The sequence below is a fragment of the Cervus elaphus genome, chromosome 31 (genome assembly GCF_910594005.1).
Source record: "Cervus elaphus chromosome 31, mCerEla1.1, whole genome shotgun sequence".
Classification (NCBI taxonomy): Eukaryota; Metazoa; Chordata; class Mammalia; order Artiodactyla; family Cervidae; genus Cervus; species Cervus elaphus.
Genome location: NC_057845.1, coordinates 5,347,212 through 5,367,614, shown reverse-complemented (window position 1 = coordinate 5,367,614; position 20,403 = coordinate 5,347,212). Strand labels below are relative to the sequence as shown.

The 20,403-nt window shown below is 47.4% G+C and overlaps 1 protein-coding gene across 1 annotated transcript; it reads left to right on the top strand.

Annotated features, from left to right (window-relative positions):
- The first annotated feature begins 499 nt into the window (after positions 1 to 499).
- On the top strand, positions 500 to 16,738 carry LOC122687415 (melanocortin 2 receptor accessory protein). Its single transcript, XM_043892907.1, has 3 exons — positions 500 to 702; positions 14,003 to 14,102; positions 16,190 to 16,738. The coding sequence occupies exons 1-3, from the start codon at positions 597 to 599 to the stop codon at positions 16,551 to 16,553; spliced, it is 570 nt and encodes a 189-aa protein (XP_043748842.1). The 5' UTR covers positions 500 to 596; the 3' UTR covers positions 16,554 to 16,738.
- The last annotated feature ends 3,665 nt before the right edge of the window (positions 16,739 to 20,403 follow it).

Genomic DNA, 20,403 nt, shown 5'->3' with positions numbered 1-20,403 from the left:
GAAAGCGGGGACGTGCCCTCCGTTGGAGCAGGGCGCTCTTTGGGTTTAATGAAGTGGTGATGTGTCCATGAGAGAGGTTGCAAGTTCAAGGCCGGCACCACTCAGGTTCCGCCCTCAGATAAGGAATCTAGGCCAGTGGTTTGCTGGTTGCTTAACAGTGCCGAGGGCTGCCTTAATGCAAGTCAAGGGCAGTGCCAGGCTCTTGATTTGGTTCGATTAATTCTTTAGGGCCCACAGTGGTTGTCCTTTCTGGTCCTAGTCCACATCTTGTCTTTCGAGGGTCCCAGGGGGATCTGTTTTCTTGTCCGGATGTGAGGGCCAACCAGGACTTGCACAGGGACCTCAGGCTCCCGCCTTGTAGCTCTGTTTGTTTTGGAGCTGCGTCAAGCCAGGCAGGATGGATCACTCTACTGGAACTCTAAAGATGACAGGCACACCCCCCAACCTTCCTCCCCGCCCCACAGCTCTGATAAGTGGGCAGGCCTTGAGCCTGGAGACCCACAGACATACTTGGATGATTTTACGTAAATCAGCTGGGCCATCTCCGGAGCAAGCTCGGAGCAGCTCCGGAAGGGCCACCGGCCAGCGACGCGGGCATGGCCAACAGAACCAACACCTCTGTCCCATACTACAGCTACGAATACTACCTGGACTACTTGGACCTCATGCCCGTGGATGAGAAGAAGCTGAGAGCCAACAAACGTGAGTCCTGAACTGGGGAAGCCGGCCAATCGGAGGCTGGGGGTTGGCGCAAATGACTTTTCTCCATTCACTTATGAATCCCAACAGATATCACGGGAAAGCCAGAATAGGACTCTGAACTCATAGATAGAAGGGAATGGAGGGAGTATCTATTCTCTTCTGTAATAAGTTGGAAACTAACCTCCTGAGAAACTAAGAACTCTGGGGTCAGACTACACTGGTGAGACAGATTTCTTGATAGAGTTATATTTGTCTAGGGGTCCAATAAGCTAGATGAGTTTCTTCAAACTGTGGACTTCGAGTTTTCTGTTGTTTCCATGTAGATGTGGGAGAGAGCTACCGTGTTCACTTCTAAGATGTGTGACTTACTAATTCTTATTTAAAATACCCAGCGATGCTTCATCTTCATGGTCTCAGGAAGGACCACCAGACAAGTTAACATCCTTTTCCTCATCTTAACCTGCCCAGTCTTTACCTCTGAAGTAACTTGGTAGTTTGTCAATAATCTTCTCTGATTATTCCAGTTACTCAGACCAGATAACAAGTCAGATAAGGAAATGAGCGTAAAAAACAAAACAAAGACAAAGTTCCAGGAACCCATCCTTTCTGCCTGTCCTGAAGTCCCTCGGGTTTCAGGGACTTCACTACAGTCACACACTATGTCTGTCTAAAATAAATGCGTCCTTGGAAAGAACAGGATGCTTCCCATATGAAAAGAAACGTAGTCTGTTACAAACCAGCTCAAACTGAAATTCACTTGAGTGGTGTTATTATTTACTAAAAGGAGGTAGATCCCCGGCAGGGCCCTTGGGGAAAGTCCTATAGGATGTCTGGTCAGGAAGTGTTCTGTTTCCTGTGTCTATCCACCTTCCAGAAGTGAAAGACCTCTGTTTCACGTTTGCTGAGGACCTCCTGTATCCCTGACACTGTAGCAAAACTTTTGGGGGACAATAGATTTGGTGTGTGTTTTCTGGTGCAAGCTATATAACCATTAAATGAAAATGCAGAGTTTTTTCACATACAACTCACAATATGGAAGACAGAGTAATAGGGAGAAAGTGGCAGATTTGAAATAAAAGCCCACTCACAGATATTATCAAAAGTTCAGAACTTCAAGATCTACGCTGACCTGGATAACATATAGATCTGCATTCAGGAAGGACTTTTTAAAATGCACACAAATTAAATAAAATTCTAGCTCAGCTTCTGACATCTCACTCATCACCTGGGCTCTAAAGCTGATCCCCACTGCGTTGTGTGTGGGGACTGTTTGCAACTTTAGAAGCTTAGAACACATGATCTCAGTCTCCGCCCCCCTGCCCGTTACCCGCAGACAACTCACATTTCTGGGGAAAACACCTGGTGTTCTCTGAATTGTGTGTGAGGTTTGAGATTTTTTTTTTTTTTTTTTGCACTCTGAAATAGAGTTGGACACTTGTAACCTGGGGACCTAGAGATGAGGTCAAATAAGTTCTTCCTCAAATTCCCAAACCCAGGAACAATTATTTCAGTAAGGAATCTTGCCAGAGAGACCAGTCACTGTCCCCTACCCCAGACAACCTAGATGTTGAAGAATTCTGACACTCACAGGGAGAGGTCAGGCTCTCTGTCCCTCCTATGAAGACTATCGATTGGTATTTTTACAGAACGTATTCAAGTTATACATCTTAGGGGACTGACTAAATAACTCTCCCATATCTGCATACAGACTATAGAAAACATGATATCTACAATTTGAAGAAACCCACCCAGCATATTGGAACCCCAAACAAATATATTAAACTCTATCAAGAAACACATTTTAAGGGAATTCCCTGGTGGCCCAGTGGGTGGAACTGGGTGCTTTCACGGCCCAGAGCCCCGGGTTCAGTTCCTGGTCAGGGATCTAATAAGATCCCACAAGCCATGTGCTATGGCCAAAAATAAACAAACAAATAAAGTTTTGTCTCATTTATTAAGAAAAAAGGAAATCCATCTTAAAAGAATGTTCTGTCTCAAAAGTATCTTAGAAAGATACACTGTCACGAAAGTGTCTTAGAAAGTTAATTCTAAATTTATCACAAAGGCTGCCAAATACCATTTTATACCCAAGTCCTAGATATCAGGAATCTTTGATATTCACAGAGGGAGGTGCTTTTTCTGGGCTCCTTTATTCCTGTTTATGTCTCAGTTATCCTGGACTTTATGTCTTATCTGATTTCAATTTCTATTGTCTCTGGGAAAGAAATTTGGGGCTAGGCAAAACTCCCTACCCACCCCACCCCCACAAGGGTGTTTGCACCTTGAATAGGTTAATTGTCTTGGTGTTGTTGTTTTCTTATTTCTGGGTGACTGGCCATGAGCCAGTGACTCTGTCGAGTCTAAGTACGTGGACTCTAAGCCTGTTGGCCGTAATTCGCATCTGAACTCTGCAGCTCACCAGCTCTGTGTCTTGGGCAAGTAAGTTAGTGAGGCCAGGCCAGATTCAGGAGGAGGGGATTAGATGGGTTCTAGTGCAAGAAGGGTTAAAAATTGGAGGCAGAGGACTTCCCTGGAGGTCCAGTGGTTCAGCCCTTGTGCTTCCAGGGCAGGGGGCAGGGGTTCACTCCCTAGTTGGGGAACTCAGATCCTGCATGCCGTGTGGCACAGCCAAAAACAACCAAAACAAAAAATTGGAGGCAGTCTTCTCATTTCACCATAAACAAGAAAAATATGGCAGATGGCAAGATGTGCTCCAAAGAAAAGTCAAATGGGAAAGGTGGCTAGGAGAGCGGGGACCCAAGGAAGGGCGGAAGGAGGCTGGTAAAGGCCTTGCCAAGGTGACCTGTGAAGAGGTGAGAGATCAAGTCTTGACAACGTCTTGGGAAGGAACCTTTTAGGAACACCAAGGGCAAAGGCTCTGAAGCAGAGGAGTGCCTGGTGTATTCCAGGAATGACAAAGAGACTGCAGTGACTATTCCTTTTATTTTGGGGAGCTACTTTTGGAAACTATCTTTTTCTCTTAAAATGGAAACCACTTTATTATTTCATAAGTCAACACAACCCATCCATCAACAGGAAAAAAAAATAGAAATACAAGCGATTGATACGAAAAGACACTAATAGAAGAAGCTCAAAGGGCCAAGGAACAGGAGAAAATGCTCAGTGTCATCAGGGAAACACACTGGGAAAGAACAAGTGGGTACCATTTAACAACCACTCAATCAGCACGAGTTCAAAGGCTGATATTTGAAGTGTTGGGGTAGGAAGTACAGAAATTAGTACTGTTAAATGCAGCTGGTGGGATGAAAGTTGAGTTCACCATTAGGGAGAGCAGCTTGGCAAGAACCAAAAAAAGTTACAGATGTTCACAAGCCATCACGCAGAATCCCCTTCCCGGTGTCCACCTAGGGAAGCGCTTGGGTGTGTCCACCAGGATGCATGCACTTCAGTGTTCACTGCAGCACTGTGTCTGACAGTCAGAAATTGGAAATGGCCTAATATCCATCAGCAGGAGATGGGATAAATGAATGACAGGCATGCTTAGTCACTCAGTCATGTCCGACTCTTCTGACCCTGTGTACTATAGCCCGCCAGGCTCCTCTGTCTACAGGATTTTTCAGGCAAGAATACTGGAGTGGGTTGCCATTTCCTCCTCCAGGGGATCTTCCCAACCAAGGGATCGAACCTGAGTCTCCTGTGTCTCCTGCAGGAGACGTTCTTCTTTTCATTGTTCTTTATTTAATCTTTTGAATAATTGATTTTATACTTAATAGCTTAGAGAGTCACTTTATGGGGACATTTTATCACGCAAGAAAGGAAGTGTAATGTTTACACATACGATTCATTCATCCCAATATTTCAATCAGCAAGGTCAATTTGCAGGCAGATTCTTTACCTGAATGTGTTATTACAACCACCTTTAAATATATATATATATATTTTTTTATTTCTTTGTTTCCAGTTTTTTATTCATCTTATTTCTTTTACTTTTTTTTTTGGCCTCATCACGCAATATGTGGGATCTTAGTTCCCCAGGTAGGGACTGAACCCAGGCCCCCTGCAGTGGAAGCTTGGAGTCCCAACCATGGGACCACCTTGCAAGATGTTAAAATACCTTTTCTAAAGTTGGATATGCTACTCAGTAGATGATTTCACTCTACCTCTCAATGGAGGACAGAGGAGGCTGGCAGGCTGCAGTCCATGGGGTCACAGAGTCAGACGCAACTTATCAACTGAACAACAGCTACTCAGAAGAATATCAGTGGTAACATTTTGGTCCCTAGCCAACTAGGGTGGTTCTGTGTCCGTATCCTCATATGCACACAGGCATGCACACACACGCATTCAAGCACATACACAGACACACCTATACAGCCACATGCAATTGGACTCCTATTCTGCGTGCTGTTTGTAATAACTCCTGCCTGGAACTGCTAAAGGAAACAGAACGGGTGCAGGATGGAGAACAGTTACATTCCTGTATATAAAAGAGGTGTTTCCAGGAGGTGTTTTGGGAAGAGGAATAGAGGAGGAGCTCCAGACCTCTCAGGGGCCAGATTCTTGCAGGCCAGCCTCGGAAGAGCCCCATAAGCTGTGGGAAATCATGTAAAACAGTAATCAGGGAAGAGACAAAGTCCGATTTGCTTGTTAAAAATATGGTTCTGGTGGGTATATACATGTGAGGGTCGGTAGGGTAGTGGTCACGTGTGGGCAGGAAACAGCCATGTGCTGAGGCTAGAGGCATAAAGTTGAAAAGGTCCTTGGGACTTCGCTGGTGATCCAGTGACTAAGACTCATGCTCTGAGTTTGATCCCTGGTCAGGGAACTAGGTCCCATATGCCACAATTAAGACCTGGTGTGCCCAAATAAATACATATTTTTTTTAAAAAGACAAGATCTTTTTTTAAAAAGACAGGCATTGACAGTCTAGGCAGGAGCAGTTGCATACATGAGTGGATGAGTGCCCTGGGATCATAGAATACCATACGGAAATAGACGTACGTGGGACCCATAGAAGCTGATAACTTAATGTCACCCAGCTGGATAGTCACAGATCCAGGACCTCAAATTCAGCTCTCATGCCTCAGGACTCTCCCCAGGACGCTTGTCATGATTAGGGGGCAGGCTCTCCCCAGGATGTGGGATCCAGCAGAGCAGAAAACCTTGTCCACCTGTCTGTCCGTCTCTCTCCCCACAGCTCAGAATGGGGCCGAGCACACAGTATGCACACGGATCTGGTGAGGGTGTCTTCTTGGCTCGTACACGGCCACCTTCTTGTCGTGTGCTCACAGGGCTCTTCTTGGTGTAAACACAGACAGAGGGTATGCGGTCTCTTTCTCTTCTTATAAAGGCACTAACCCCATCATGAGGGCCCCACCCTCATGACCTCTTCTAAACCTAATTAGCTCTCAAGGCCCCACCTGCAAATACTATCACCCTGGGGATTAGGACTTCCACACGTCAGGGGTGGTAGGGACACGAGCATTCAGTCTATAGTGGTACCTTTGTCTTGGCCATCAGCTGAAGCAGATAGAGACAATTCACCGTACACATTCTGTTTCCTAGATATATTTCAAAACAGATCTGGCTGTGTATGCTATTTTGTACCCTGCTCTTATAGACCTCACTATCTTTTGTTTCCCCATGTTGTGAAATATTCTTTCACAAAAACCTTGTAAGTAGCTGCCTGGTGTTCTAGAAATTGGTGTCTTTGAACATATAGAACGCTTCCAGGATTTTGGTCTTATAAGCAGTGGCCCCAGGGAAAGGACTCCTTCCACTGCTGTGTGTTAAGTAAAGATGTCTTGCCTACTTTTGTCCTCAGTACTTGAATTTAAATAAATTTATTTAAAAAAAGAAAAAAGGAAAAAGCCAGGAACTTCCCTTGTGGTCCGGGGGTTGAGACTCTCTGCCTGTCAATGCAGAGGACACATGTTCAATCCTGGTCCAGGAAGATCCCAATGCCCTGGGGCAACTAAGCCTGTCTGCCACAACTACTGAACCTGTGCTCTGCAACAAGAGAAGCCACTGCAATGAGAGGCCTGAGTATCCCAACTAGAGGAGCTCCTTGCCTCAATTAGAGAAGTCCCACACCCAGCAGCAAAGACCCAGCACAGACATAAATAAGTAAATTTAAAAGAGCCTAAAAATGCAAAACCAGAAATCTCCCTCATCCAAAGTCTGTGCTCCCGTATCACTATCTCTTTTGTTTCTTGTGAGGATCAGCAGGAAGCAGCATCAGGCTATCTCAGGCTTTGAAGGTAGAGTAACATAGGTGCGCGTCCCGGTAAGCCTGGACAGAGGTCAGCCACAGAGAGCCTGTGACCTCGGTTGCTGACAAATGCAACTTTTTCTCCTTGCCAGCTTCTCTGGGTTGGATCTCCATCCCAGTTAAACAAATCACAAGCCATCACGCCCAGGTCTGTGTACATGAAAGACAGAAAGATGCCAGGAATGCTTTAGGGGGAGACAGAGAGGCGAAGCTCTCCCTCGGATCGCCTCACTAGAAGGTCACCTGGGGCAGTGGGTTGACATGGTGAAGGCCAGACTGGGTTTGACTTATGTCAAGTAGAGAAAGAGACAAAAATAGAAGGAAAAAAATACCCGAGTTCATGTGTTAACCTAACAAGCAAGAAAGATTTTAAGATTTTTGTGTTCATGCCCAGATGGTGGAATTTATTTCATCATGGCTGGACAGATAATTGAAAAGATCTCAGGATGCAGACACATTTTTATGAGCCTTCAATGCTGAGTTGAAGGTTGTGGGTTGCCCTTCCCCAGGGAAGGCTTGAAATCTGGTGTGTGATTCTGTTATAGGAACTTCACAAAGACTGTCACCCGTGTGATTTTCAGACATGGCTTCTGTTTCATGGAAATGTTAAGAATCTCCCCAGTTCTGTCAAAAAGGTGGAAAACAGAAATCTGTCTCCTGAGACCCTGCCTGAACAAACTGATTCCACATTTGATTCTGTTCCCTTTTCAGAGGCTAAGCTCTGGAGAAAAAAAAGACAATCTCATATTCCCATCTTACAGTGAAAATTCAGTTAATGTTAATACGATGTGTCTCCAAATACTGGTTGAATGCTCCCTTGCAGGGAGTACTGAGGTGGATTGATTTCCCTTGGGTAGTGCCTGCCTTGCTGCTGTATTAGTTACCTCTTAGGTCAGTATGTCTTCTTCCTTTAATTACCAGTTAGAAAGAATTTGCCAAAGCCCACACCAACTTCTGCTGAGGCACTGCCTCTGGCAGCTTCAATAATAAGGCAGTCTGTTCATCTGCTTCTCCAACAACTGGGAGAAGAACAAAAAGACACCACTAACCAATCTCTTCTGAACAATCACTAACCAGTTTCTTCTGGACACAGTGAGCAGACTTCAGCGTGAAGACTGAATGAGGATAAGCCTTCTCTTCTGGTCAGAGCGACCACGTTCAGGCAGTTGCTGTTCAGTTGCTCAGTTGTGTCCAACTCTTTGCGACCCCGTGGACTTCAGCATGCCAGGGTTCCCTGTCCTTCACCATTTCCCAGAGTTTGCTCAAACTCACGTCCATTGAGTCGATGATGCTATTCATCTCCTTCAGTCACAGGCAACAAGTTCAGGTTACAACTTTTGCTTTTTTTCTCTTTTTTGGCTGTGCAGGGTCTCCGTTGTGGCACTTAGTTGCGGCACGCAACTGGGCTTCTCTTGTTGAGGAGCGCGGGCTCTAGAGCACCCAGCACTCAGCACCCAGCACTCTAGAGCACCCTCTAGCTCCAGTAGGCTTAGTTGCCCTGCAAGTATGTGGGATCTTAGCTCTCCAACCAGGGATCCAATGCACATCCCTTGAATTGAAAGATGGATCCTTGACTACTGGGCCACCAGGGAAGTCCCACAACTTTTATTATGATGTCTAAGCCTTCTGCAGATGGTCAGTTCCATGGGTACGATGTAAGCAGTGAAAGAGGTTTTTAAACCAAGATTGACAATGTAATCTTGGAACAAATTTCCCATCAAGCTAGCCTCATGTGGAGCTGCCGTACTTGAGTGAGTCTGTCATTCCTCAAAACCTGCTTGGGACTCGTCCTTTGGAACTGACTTTGGTGGCCCTGACACATTCTATGAAATGTCCACAGTGATATATTATGTATTTCTTTGGAAGGTAGATTTGCTTCTGGGAAACAGTTTAGAATCACCCAGAAACCAATCAAGTAGATGAAATTAAGTGATTGGTACCATTTGGGTATTGAAAATAAGATATGATCTCGTAAAGTAGCAAAATTGGTGTGTGTGTGTGTGGGTTATCCTTGAAGATAATTCCAAAAGAATAATTTATAAATGTTTGATCAATATAGATATTTTAGAAAATTTACATGACTCTACCGTAGAGAGGGTTTCCCTCGTAGCTCAGTCGGTAAAGAATCTGCCTGCAATGCAGGAGACCTGAGTTCAATTCCTGGGTCAAGAAGATCCCCTGGAGAAGGAAATGGCAACCCACTCCAGTATTCTTGCCTGGAGAATTCCATGGACAGAGGAATCCAGCAGGCTCCAGTCCATGGTGTCACAAGAGTTGGACACGACTTAGCGACCAAACCACCACCACCACCACAGTAGAGAGAGGATGATTATTTTGAAGGTCAGCATTTACTTGCAATTGTCAGTTGTGGTATGTTCATTTAAGAAGTCATTTATTGATTTTTGTACAGATTCAATGGAGAAAATTGGTTACATTAATGGAGTACCAGATCAAACAGACTTTGATTTCTCTCTCATGTATAAGTTTGCAGGGCAGGGTGGTAGGTCAGCTCCATGAAGTCTTCAAGGACTGGCTTTGTTTTAGCTCACACCTCTGCCATCCCTGGGATGTGTTCCAGTTCTGGCTATAGCCATCGCATCCATGTTCTGGGTAGCAAAATGGAGTAAGGGAATGTGAAGGGATGCATGTATTCGAAATCTAGGCATCTCTGCAGGACTCCTGGAAGTCGGCCTGCAAATGCTGCATTCACATCTCATTGGCCAGAACCTGTCACATGACCGTACTAACTGAAAGGGAGGCTGGGAAATATAGTCTCTATCTCAGGCAGCCATGTGCCTGGCTACAGGAGGGGATCTATTACTATGGAAGCAGGTGAAGGATTGACAAGAGCAATTACCTTTACTCGTAGCTTACATTTCAGGGCACTTGAAGGAAGCAGCGATATCATTTGCCACAAAACCCTCTTAACAGAAATAATAATTTTAATTCTATGTACAGATCATTTCATAGCCATTAAATGAGGAAATCCCACCATGGGCATTGCATATGCATATTATTTTATTTAATTTGCACAACAGTCTATATAACACATGCTATTATCCCCATTTAACTGATGAGGAAACAGATTTGGAGATGTAAAAATCTCAGATTGCTTGAGATCACAAAGCTAGGAAATAGTCAAGTCAGAATTTGAACTCAAAATCAACCTCCTCCAGGGTCTAGGCTCTTAACCCCATTATTATCCCCCAGGAAGGGAAAGATCTTGCTGTTAACTTTCTCCTGGGACTCTAGAGAAGAGGGAAAGGAAGGGGAGTTTTCCAAGACTGAACCAGTTTCATTGTCAAGCCAGTCTGGTGCTTCTTGTAAAGACAAGCTCACAGTTGTTTAAACATTTCCCACCCTGGAGAATGACAGTCCTTGCCCTTGTAACAAAATGTTCTCGCCAAGCACTTAGGCTGACCCTTCAGGAGGAAGAGGAAAAAACCCTCTTTTCTTGGCTGCCTTTTTCAAAAGCACATGATGAAAGAGAATGCAGTGCAGGAAACGGCTGGTATCTGCTGCTCGCTCTTTTGGTCTGACAAAATTAAAATTTCACTTCTCTGAAGACTCTGTGTTCTGGAAGAGGTATCATCTCATTTCCTGCTCAGCATCTGGAGATAATGACCAAGGGCTAGGACAGACAGAGTGAGCCTGGGAGAGGGGAAAAGGGCGTCTCAACTGCTCAGTTTCTGATGCTGTTTTCTTCGAGGTTCTGATGGAACTTATCTAGGTACCAAAGACCTCAAATCCTGCATTTTTTTTTTTAATGAAAGAAAAAGAGCGTTAGTGTCTGCAGAAATCTGAAATTTCCTTAAAGAATAGAACTCCCAAACCAAATTTTCTGAGAACATATATACTCTTATACTTTGAGGGTTAGACAATAAATTGTGACTCTTTAGGACAGAGTTGAATTGAAGCAGATTCTGGGGAATAATACAGTGAGCAGGCAAGGAACACTTTGAAAGTCAGAGGCTTCTTTTGATTGACATATACACACTGCTGCTGCCACTGCTGCTAAGTCACTTCAGTCGTGTCCGACTCTGTGCGACCCCATCCCTGGGATTCTCCAGGCAAGAACACTGGAGTGGGTTGCCATTTCCTTCTCCAATGCATAAAAGTGAAAGTGAAGTCACTCAGTCATGTCTGACTCTTCGCGACCCCATGGACTGCAGCCTACCAGGCTCCTCCGTCCATGGGATTTTCCAGGCAAGAGTACTGGAGTGGGGTGCCATTGCCTTCTTCAATATACACACTACTATACATAAAATAGAAAACTAATAAGGACCTACTCTATAGCACAGGGAAGTCTACTCAATACTCAGTAATGGCCTATATAGGAAAAGAATTTAAGAAAGAGTGTATATCGTGTCTGACTCTTTGCGACCCCATGGACTGTAGCCTGCCAGGCTCCTCTGTCCTTGGAATTCTCCAGGCAAGAATTCTGGAGTGGGTAGCCGTTCCCTTCTCCAGGGGATCTTCCCAACCCAGGGATCAAACCCAGGTCTCCTGCATTGCAGGCAGATTCTTTACCACTTAGCCACCAGGGTAACCATGTGTATGTTTATGTATGTATATAAGTATATATATATATAGAGAGAGAGAGAGAGAGAGAGATGATTCACTTTGCTGTACATCTGAAACTAACACACATTTGGCTATATTAGGAGTTTGCTTTGTTTGGGTTTTTATAGCTTTTTTGCTTTCTGGAAGACAAGATGTTCCAGGCTCAATTTGTAGGTTTCTTATCCCAGATCGTGGATTTTTAAAAATTAAAAAAAAAGAAGCTGAGTACAGACAGCAGCAACCTCATTTCCTGTTTCCCAGGAGCCCATGCATCCCCTTTAACAGTGTGACGCTCCAGGGCAGGCCAGCCATTTCTCAGATCAGGGAAAGAAAGCAGAGAGGATGTGAGTCAGCCTGGGGGGCTTTGCTGTCCTTGCCTCTCTGCCGTGTGAGTGCCAACTTGCTGATACATTTCAAGGTGGTGGAGTCCATGAGGCCTTTTGCCAATACTGCATCTTTTCCTTATTACCTGTTTTTGACACTTTAGGATTTAAAATCCACCCTTATAAGGTTTTAGTTTCTCCCTCTAGCTGTCTTGGGTCGTAGAGGGCAGAGGTAACAATTTTGCTCAATAACTAGTATTTACCCCACACATCTCTAATCATTCATCCATTCAGTTATTTGTTCATTTATATATCCATTTATTAACACTTTTCTACCTGAATACGTCACAGAAATTTATTTTGTTAGAACAGAACCCGACAGAAGGCAGGCAGGACTAGTCCTGGTGATACAGCAGGAGTGTCGAGGAGGATGCTGCTGGACAGGTGCAGAATCTAAGGGGTGTCAGCGATTTCTGGCGGGCGAGGTTGGCCTCCTCGGAATCCTTAACAGCCGCCAGCAGAGCCTGACTTGCATAGGCGCTTACGACATGCCTCCTGATTACCGTCCTTCAGTGGCTTCCTTGGGTCATTCATGTCGGCGCCCGGCGTATCCCAGTCTGGGGCACCTTGTCATGGGGGCAGGAGTGTGTCTGGGATAAGATACTTGCAGACACTAATTACGAACCCAGCATGCTTCCCTGGTGGCTCAGTGGTAAAGAATCTGCCCGCAGTGTAGGAGATGCGGACTTCATCCCTGGGTCAGGAAGATCCCCTGGAGAAGGAAACGGCAACCCACTTCAGCATTCTTGCCTGGGAAATCCCATGGACAGAGGAGCCTGGTGGGCTACAGTCCATGGGGTCACACAGAGTTGGACATGACTTAGCGACAAAAACAACAATAATCTGTGCCCAGAGCCATGGAAACAAACAAGAGAAACAAACACATTCCTACAGTTCCCTAGCAACTTGCAGAATGTTTTGACCTGGACCCTGGATAAAGGTACCTCCCAAACCACTAGGTTCCACCAGGTTCTACCAGGGCCCGGAAGAGGCTGAGCATCCTTCCTGTTTTTCCTGGGTCTCTTCACCTCCAGCCACGGATACAGTCAGAGTGGTGGCTGCAATGGTACTTCTTCCTCTTGCCACTGCTCCCCAGCTGGCCCTGTGCCCCAGAAAGAGAGGGACCATCTCCTTTCACCTCCAGCAGGCTGGCCGGGGCAGCCTTGGGTAACATCTCCACAGCCTGGCCCTCCCCGGAGCAGGTTAGCAGCATTGTCTGGTGCATATCATTTTTCTAAGTCTCTGATCTTGGAGTCTTTGAAGTGGTCCCCAACTGGGCTGGTCGCAGAAGGCCCCTGGTAGGGGCTGCAGTCCTCACAGGAGAGAGGAGGCTGTCCTGCCACGTGAAGTTGCTCACAGCACTTTCTTCTCCTTCCTGGGAGGAAGGAAGAAGGGAAAACCCACTCTCTGAGCAACAGAAGCAGCCAAAAAATCAAGTTGGGGGTGGGGGGTGGTGGTGGCGTGGGAACCTAGTTTCATTGACTGTTTTTCCCTCCGTCATCAGCCTAAACTGACCCAGTGACTCGTTACTCTGGGGAAAAGCCAGGTCCCTGCTGCCTCTTTCCTTCCGAAGGTCATCATTATTATTTAATTGTTATTATTATTTTGGCTGTGCCGGGTCTTCACTGGAGCGCAACGCTCTTACTTCTGGAGCAGGCTTGGTTGCCCTGTGGCACATGGGATCTCAGTTCCCCGAGGGGACTGTACCCATGTACCCTGCATTGGGTGTTGCTAGTGGTAAAGAACTGCCCGCCAAGGCAGGAGATGTATGAAACATGGATTTGATCCCTGGGTTGGGAAGATCCCCTGGAGGAGGGCATGGCACCCCACTCCAGCATCCTTGCCTGGAGAATCCCATGGACAGAGGAGCCTGGCGGGCTCGCACAGAGTTGGACACGACGGAAGCGACTCAGCACACAGGCAGGCACACGGTGCCCTGGAAGGCAGATTCTTAACCACTGGACCACCAGGGAAGTCCCTCGAGGCTGTTATTGGCGGGAAAATCTTCTCACTGGTCACTGACTGGGAAGGCTCTCTCCCAGAGCCCCAGTTCTGCAGCACACGGGGACCGTGGGGCATGTGAGATCACACTGATGTCGACATGTGCGTCCCCCACCCACAGATTCGATCGTCATCGCCTTCTGGGTGAGCCTGGCAGCTTTCATGGTTTTTCTCTTCCTCATCCTTCTCTACATGTCCTGGTCAGGCTCTCCGCAGACGAGGTAAGGACAGGGGTGTGCGGCTAAACAGGGGGCCACTATGTCCGAGGTAGAATACTCTGGCCGTGAAAAGGAATAGAGCCTTTTGATTCATGCTACCTGGATGAACATCAGAAACACTGCTACGTGAAAGAAGCCAGACAGCAAAGGCCACACACCGTGACTCCGTGGCTGTGAAACGTTGCAGAAGAGACAAACGCATGGACACAGAAGGATTAGTGGTTGCCCAGGGCTGGGGGGAAGCAAAGGGAGGCGAGTGCTCAGGGGCAGGGGTTTCTTTCAGCGATGGTGGTAACGGTCCCACAACTCAGGGAACATACTAAAGAGGGCTGGATTTTACATTTTGAGCTCGGTTGTGTACAGAATATACCTCCCTTAAGCTGCTGCAGATAATGAAGCCAAAGTGACCCTGTGCTAACCAGGTCACCAGTTCACCAGGAAAGCAAAGACCCTCATCTGTGGCCACCTTCTGTTGTCAGATGCCTGCTGTGTACCTCCGTGGTTCAGTTGGAGGCATTCACGCGTTCCAAGCAGTCATTAGAGCCGAGCCCATTAGACATTCACTCTGCTGTGTTCACGCAGTTGGCCTCCCACACTCAATTTTCCTCTGGCTTAATTCACCCAAGACAGCCACCGCTGTCCTAAGAACGATGCTTCCAAGGGCTCTATACCACCTGTCTCCTTGCCATGGCTGATGGGACCAGGGACGGGCAGCTAACCCAGAGAGGGTGACTGAGGGCAAGCCATTGCCTCCTGGAGAAGTGTGTGGCCTGGCAGGATAGCTGGGGTCAGGAGGCACTGATGTGTCCAGAGGAAGACATGGGGGGTGGGGGTGGGGCGGAGGGCTGGGCCCCTATTCTGGACCAAGTCTGGGGAGTGGGAACCAGGAGTCGGCACAGGAAGCTGGGGGCAGGGAGAGGTGAGCAGAGCTGCCCCGAGAGGAAGGGAAGAGGAGCCTCCAAGCCTCCAAGAGAACCAGAGGGCAGCCCCTGTGCCTGGGGGTGGGGTGGGGGCCCATGGCCGGTTCCCTGAGGATCTGAAGATGCATAGACTAGCCTTGGGGGCAGGGGGGGTGCTCTATTTCTTCTAGCCCTTTCCCCACCCATGGCGTCCACAGTGTCTCACCCATCAGGTCTACACACACCAGGTCATCCTGGCCCCCCTCGGTCACATGTGGGAGGCGGGGATCAGCTTTGGAGCAACGAAGAAACCTAGTCCTTCAGTTTTCAGAACTCACATTGAAGCTAAGCAGATTCTTACCCTCAAGAGATGTCCTGACAGACCAACCAAAGAAATCGCCCTTGTCTTCTACTCTTCTGAGGTGACCTGGAGCCAGCCCTGTGCTAAGGACCATCAGCTCCCACCCAGGCGGAAGGTTCCGAGGTCCACTGGGCACGTGGGGGTCTCTCCCATCTCCTGGGCTGCGATTTTACAACAGGGCAAAACGCTGATGCTGCTTTCCCCCAACCGGCCACATGGCTCGCTAAACAAACCACTCTCCAGGGACTTTGTGACGATGAATGCTCATGTTGTAGCCACGCATTCCTGGAAACAAACTCACTCAGAAGACAATGCAGATCACGGCGTGCAGTTTATTATACTGGCGGGCCCAAGGCAGAGTCTCCTCTTAGCTAAGGGCCCCAACCAGATTTTGTGAAAACCTTATATACCCTAAGCGTATGTGCCCAAACCCACCTCCCCAAATTCCCTGAAACTAGTCTGAACAAAGGAAAAGAAAGATACAAAATTAACCCGTGATTTGTGATTCGTGTGCCTTAAGCCTAGGTAGTTAACAGTGGACTGTTATCAATAGGCCTGTGGTCATACCCCAATAAGCATAATAGAATGCCTGATTCTATTCAGTTGCATAGATAATTAGGGTATTCTTTTAGCCGATGGACAGCCCTGGGGCTCTTCCTTCCTTCTAGGGGCCTGGTTTTCCAGTTGGTATGTCGTTTCCATAGATACTGGGCAGAGAGCTCAAAGTCCTCCTTAGGCTTTGGCAGGGCAGGAGGGTGTGGCAGGAGGTCCCCAGGAAGGACTCTTCCCTGGGCAGCTTGGATGTCTTCTCCCATCTGCTCTGTCCGCAGGAACAACGCCACCCAGCGGCCCCCAACATGTTCCTGGAGTCTCTGCCTCAGGCTGCTCTGCATCTGGAGGCAACCCCAGCACGCCAGGGCCCCCCCAGGGGACCCTGCAGCCTCACCGAGCTTGGTCGAGGAACCAGATGCGGGAGCATCCCGGCCTGTCCAGTGGCTGCAACGGGAGAGCCTCTCCACCTCGGCGCCCCCAGGCCCACCCTGCTCTCCTCTGGGAACTGGCCCTCGATGGGGCCCCACAGGGCACCAGCTGACGTCAGCAACACGCCCAGTGAGCCTCGCCTGCAGACAGAACCTCTCGATGGGAGAACCAACACCCCAAACCCACGTGCCCTCTGGAAGCCTGTTTACATAGCGGGACGGGCAAGTAGGTCAAGGATGAGGCCACCAGGGGGCACGTGTAAGCATCTGTCCTGGGCCGGCAACCAGGCCCCACTAACCGAGGGAAACAGGCACAAATGTTGCTCCTTCTTATTTAGCGCACTTACCGCTTATGCTTGCATTGAGGACAGAGAAATAAAATATATATGAATGAAGATGAAAATATATCCACTAATCTTTACTATATCACGTTATAGTTTCAGCTATTACTTCTGCAATAGCCTTTTTTATAACTGACTCTCAGTTCACATTGTTGTAGCCACGCGTTCTGGGAAACAAACTCACTCAGAAGGACAATGCAGAGAGTGGAGTGCAGTTTATTACACCGGCAGGCCCAAGGCAGAGTCTCCTCTTAGCCAGGGACCCCGACCAGCATTTGTGAAAATCTTTTATACCCATGTGTACATGTCCAAACCCACCACCCCAAATTCCTTGAGACTTACATAAACTAAGGAAGGGTAAATACAATCCCAATAACCCCATCACTCATGTGCCATGTGCTCAGGCAGTTAAACAATTAGCCAATAATCAATAAGCATGAGGTTACACTCCGACAGGTACAGAAAAACTTATGGCCTGTCTGGAGGAAGGGGTGATCAGTGTATGTGTTCTCTTAGGCGAGGAGTAACCTGGATACAATCTTCAAGGTTCCCCTGTCTGGAGGGGGTCTTAGCCTTCTGTTGTCGTTTCCATAGACACCAAACACAGAGTTCAGAGTCCACTGGAGAGGCGGCCGAGCGTGGTCAGCATGGACAGGCCTGAGATGGGGTCCAGGCCCTATGAATTCCTTCTTCATTCCCCTCTCTTGATGCTCCTAGTTTCCGTAACGAGCATCAATTATTGCAATATATTGTACCCTAGCCCTCCAGCCACCCACATGAGAGAATGCTATCAACCTCTGGGTTACAAAATTCACAAGGCATTGTAAAATTCAGGGTCCACAAGGCAGAACTATCAAGGCAACTATAACAGTGGTAAATATAGTTTTCCACCAATCGCCCTTCACCCAAGATAGGACCAAAGTCCAGAAAGGAATGTTTTCATTCGACATTGCTTTTACCTGGTTTTTCATGTCATCTAAAGCAGTCGATACATTGCCAGATAAGTCAGAAGTGTATACACAACATTCAACCTTAATTACAGCACAGGTCCCTCCTTGAGCAGCTGTATGTCCAAAGCCATTCTATTATGAATTACCGCTTTTCTCATTTGGATTTGCTCTTCATTTAAGGCTTGGATGGCTTTTGTTCTATCTAGGAGGGCCTGTTTTGTGAAATTAGTCAAGGCCTCTACTTTAATCATAATATCTGTTGTCCCTAAAGAGGGTACGAATAAGGCAGCTCATACCATATATTCATACCATTGAAACACAGATCTTGTCCACCCAGCATGCAAATAAGGTAGATTTACCAGGGCTTGTTGTAGGTTAGGCTTTTGTTACACTGGCATTTATATCAAATGTAACCCCATGACCTGAGTCTACTGACTGTAGGTCTTACACCAACAGAGCAAGGAGAGGTTATCATTGACAAGAGAGGGGAAAATCTCTTTTTGTCATCCCAGAAAAGAGCAGAGTGGTTTAAAATCTCCTTGGCAGAGCGGTGACACCCACCAAGGAAGTCCATCCATCACAGACAGAGGCATAGTCCCACATACCCAGCAGTTGGAGGTGTTGTGGAAATCTGCGTAGGAATGTGCCCATGAGATGAAAACACTGTCCTGAGTTGAAATGGAAGTTAAATTCAAAATCACGTTGATGAGGCCAAGCTGCAGGAGTTGATTGTGTGGCTTCATCCTGAAGGGGCTCATCCAGGATCTTCTTTTTCTTTTTCTTAAGGATGGTCTTAGTCTCTCGAGGGTCAGCGGGGTCCCTCTGCGCAGTCCACTCAGCGTTTTCTGGGTCTGCGTGGTATGTTCTCTTCACCCTCTTATGATGGATCCAAGGGATAATACCTGCAACTTTAACTGCAGTAGGGGTAGTTAGAATAACATAAGGGCCCTTCCACAGAGGGGCTAGTAAATCAAGTTTCCAATCTTTGACCCATACTTGGTCACCAAGCGTAAGCTCATGAATCTGTTCCCCAAGGGGGAACGGCACACTTTCTTGTACAAACTTAGTTACCCGATTTATTACCTTACCCAATTCCATCTGCTGTGAAATCCTATCCCCCCATACCTGAGGCAAATTTTTGACACCTGTTTTATTATGAGAGGGGGCCTCCCATACACAATTTCGTATGGAGAATAGCCTTGGGACTGTGGGGTCATCCTGAGTCTGAGCAGAGCCGTCGGAAGCAAGTCCACCCAGGAGCAGTCAGTCTCTATGATCCACTTGGAGAGCCTCTTTAAGTGTCTGGTTGGTTCATTCTACCATCTCAGAACTCTGGGCCAATATGCAGTGTGCAGTTTCCATTTGATGTTTAAAGTTTTGCTTACTTGTTGTACTAAATCAGCTACAAAAGTCAGGCCATTGTCTGAACCAGTGCTGGTAGGAAGTCCAAATCTGGGAAGTATTTTCCTAAGCAGGCACTGGGCTATTTCTGATGTTCTTTCAGTCCAGGTAGGAAAAGCTTCTACCCATCCCAAGAAGGTACATACTATGACCAGAAGGTAACGATAGTGTTGATGAGGTTTCATTTCAGTGAAGTCCACTCCCAGGTGCTCAAGGGGCAGCGTGCCTTTCAGCTGAATACCCAGAGGTTTTTGTCTGAATACCCGAGAGGCAGCATTAACCTGTGAGCAGGCAGCATAGCCTAGGTGGGTCACTTGGTGTGTTTGGCTCACCAGAGTGTGTGCCAGCTCCTCTGGTACCAATAATTTGCCACTTGGCAATTCCCACCATCTCTTTTCAATCTTGATGGCCCCTTCCGCTTTGGCTAACATGACAGCCATTGTCCTTGTTTTATCAGGCTAGTGTCATCAGTATATGGGACCCAATTAGGGTCTGGAACCTTGAGCCCTTCTTTAAAACAAACCCCAGATACCTTACGTCCTCCTTGTAGATCTGTGCCTTCTTCTTCAACACCCAGTAACCTGCTTCCATCAGCAGCTGGAGCAGTGATTTTGTCCCTTTCCAGCATTTTTCCTTGGTCTCGGCAGCCAGCAGCAGGTCATCCCCGTATTGTAGGAGCCGACATCCATACTCCTTTGGATGGAATGAGTCCAGGTCAGAAGCCCAGGCTTCCCCAAAGATGGCTGGGGAGTTCTTAAACCCTTGTCGGGGAGGCCAGATGAGCTGTTGTTTGGTGCTCCCGACTGGATCTTCCCATTCAAAGGCGAAGATGGGCTGTGACGCTGGGGCGAGGCGTATGCAGAAGAAGGTATCCTTGAGATCTAGGCAAGTATAAACTTTAGTCCTCAGTGGGAGGAGGCTAAGCAAGGTATAGGGGTTTGAAACAGTGGGGTGTAAAGTCACAGTAGCCTGGTTGACTAGCCTGAGATCTTATACAGGCCTATAGTCCTGTCCTCCTTCCTTTTTGACTGGCAGGATTGGCGTATTCCAAGCCGACTGGCACTCTACTAGAATTCCCGCTTGTTTCAATCTATTGATGTGGGGCAGTATGCCAGCCCAGGCCTCTGTCGGTAGCGGGTACTGGTGCTTTCTAACCGGGATGGTGCCTGGTTTGAGTTCTATTATCACTGGGGCTTGATGTTTAGCCAGCCTGGGGGTAGGGGGGGTTGTCTTCCACCCAGACCTCAGGGAATAATTGAGTTAACTCCCTCATGCTCTTCTGGCCCACCCGGTTCTTCCTTCGGAGGCTCATGCAACCTCCACTCATCTTGGAGATGAGAGAGAGAGCAAATAAGTCATAGAGTCCATCCGG

Coding starts and splice junctions, on each gene's coding strand:
- LOC122687415 (XM_043892907.1), top strand. CDS start 597: ATGGCCAACAGAACCAACACCTCTGTCCCATACTACAGCTACGAATAC. Junction 703..14,002: donor GAAGCTGAGAGCCAACAAAC/GTGAGTCCTGAA, acceptor CCCCACCCACAG/ATTCGATCGTCATCGCCTTC. Junction 14,103..16,189: donor TCAGGCTCTCCGCAGACGAG/GTAAGGACAGGG, acceptor CTCTGTCCGCAG/GAACAACGCCACCCAGCGGC.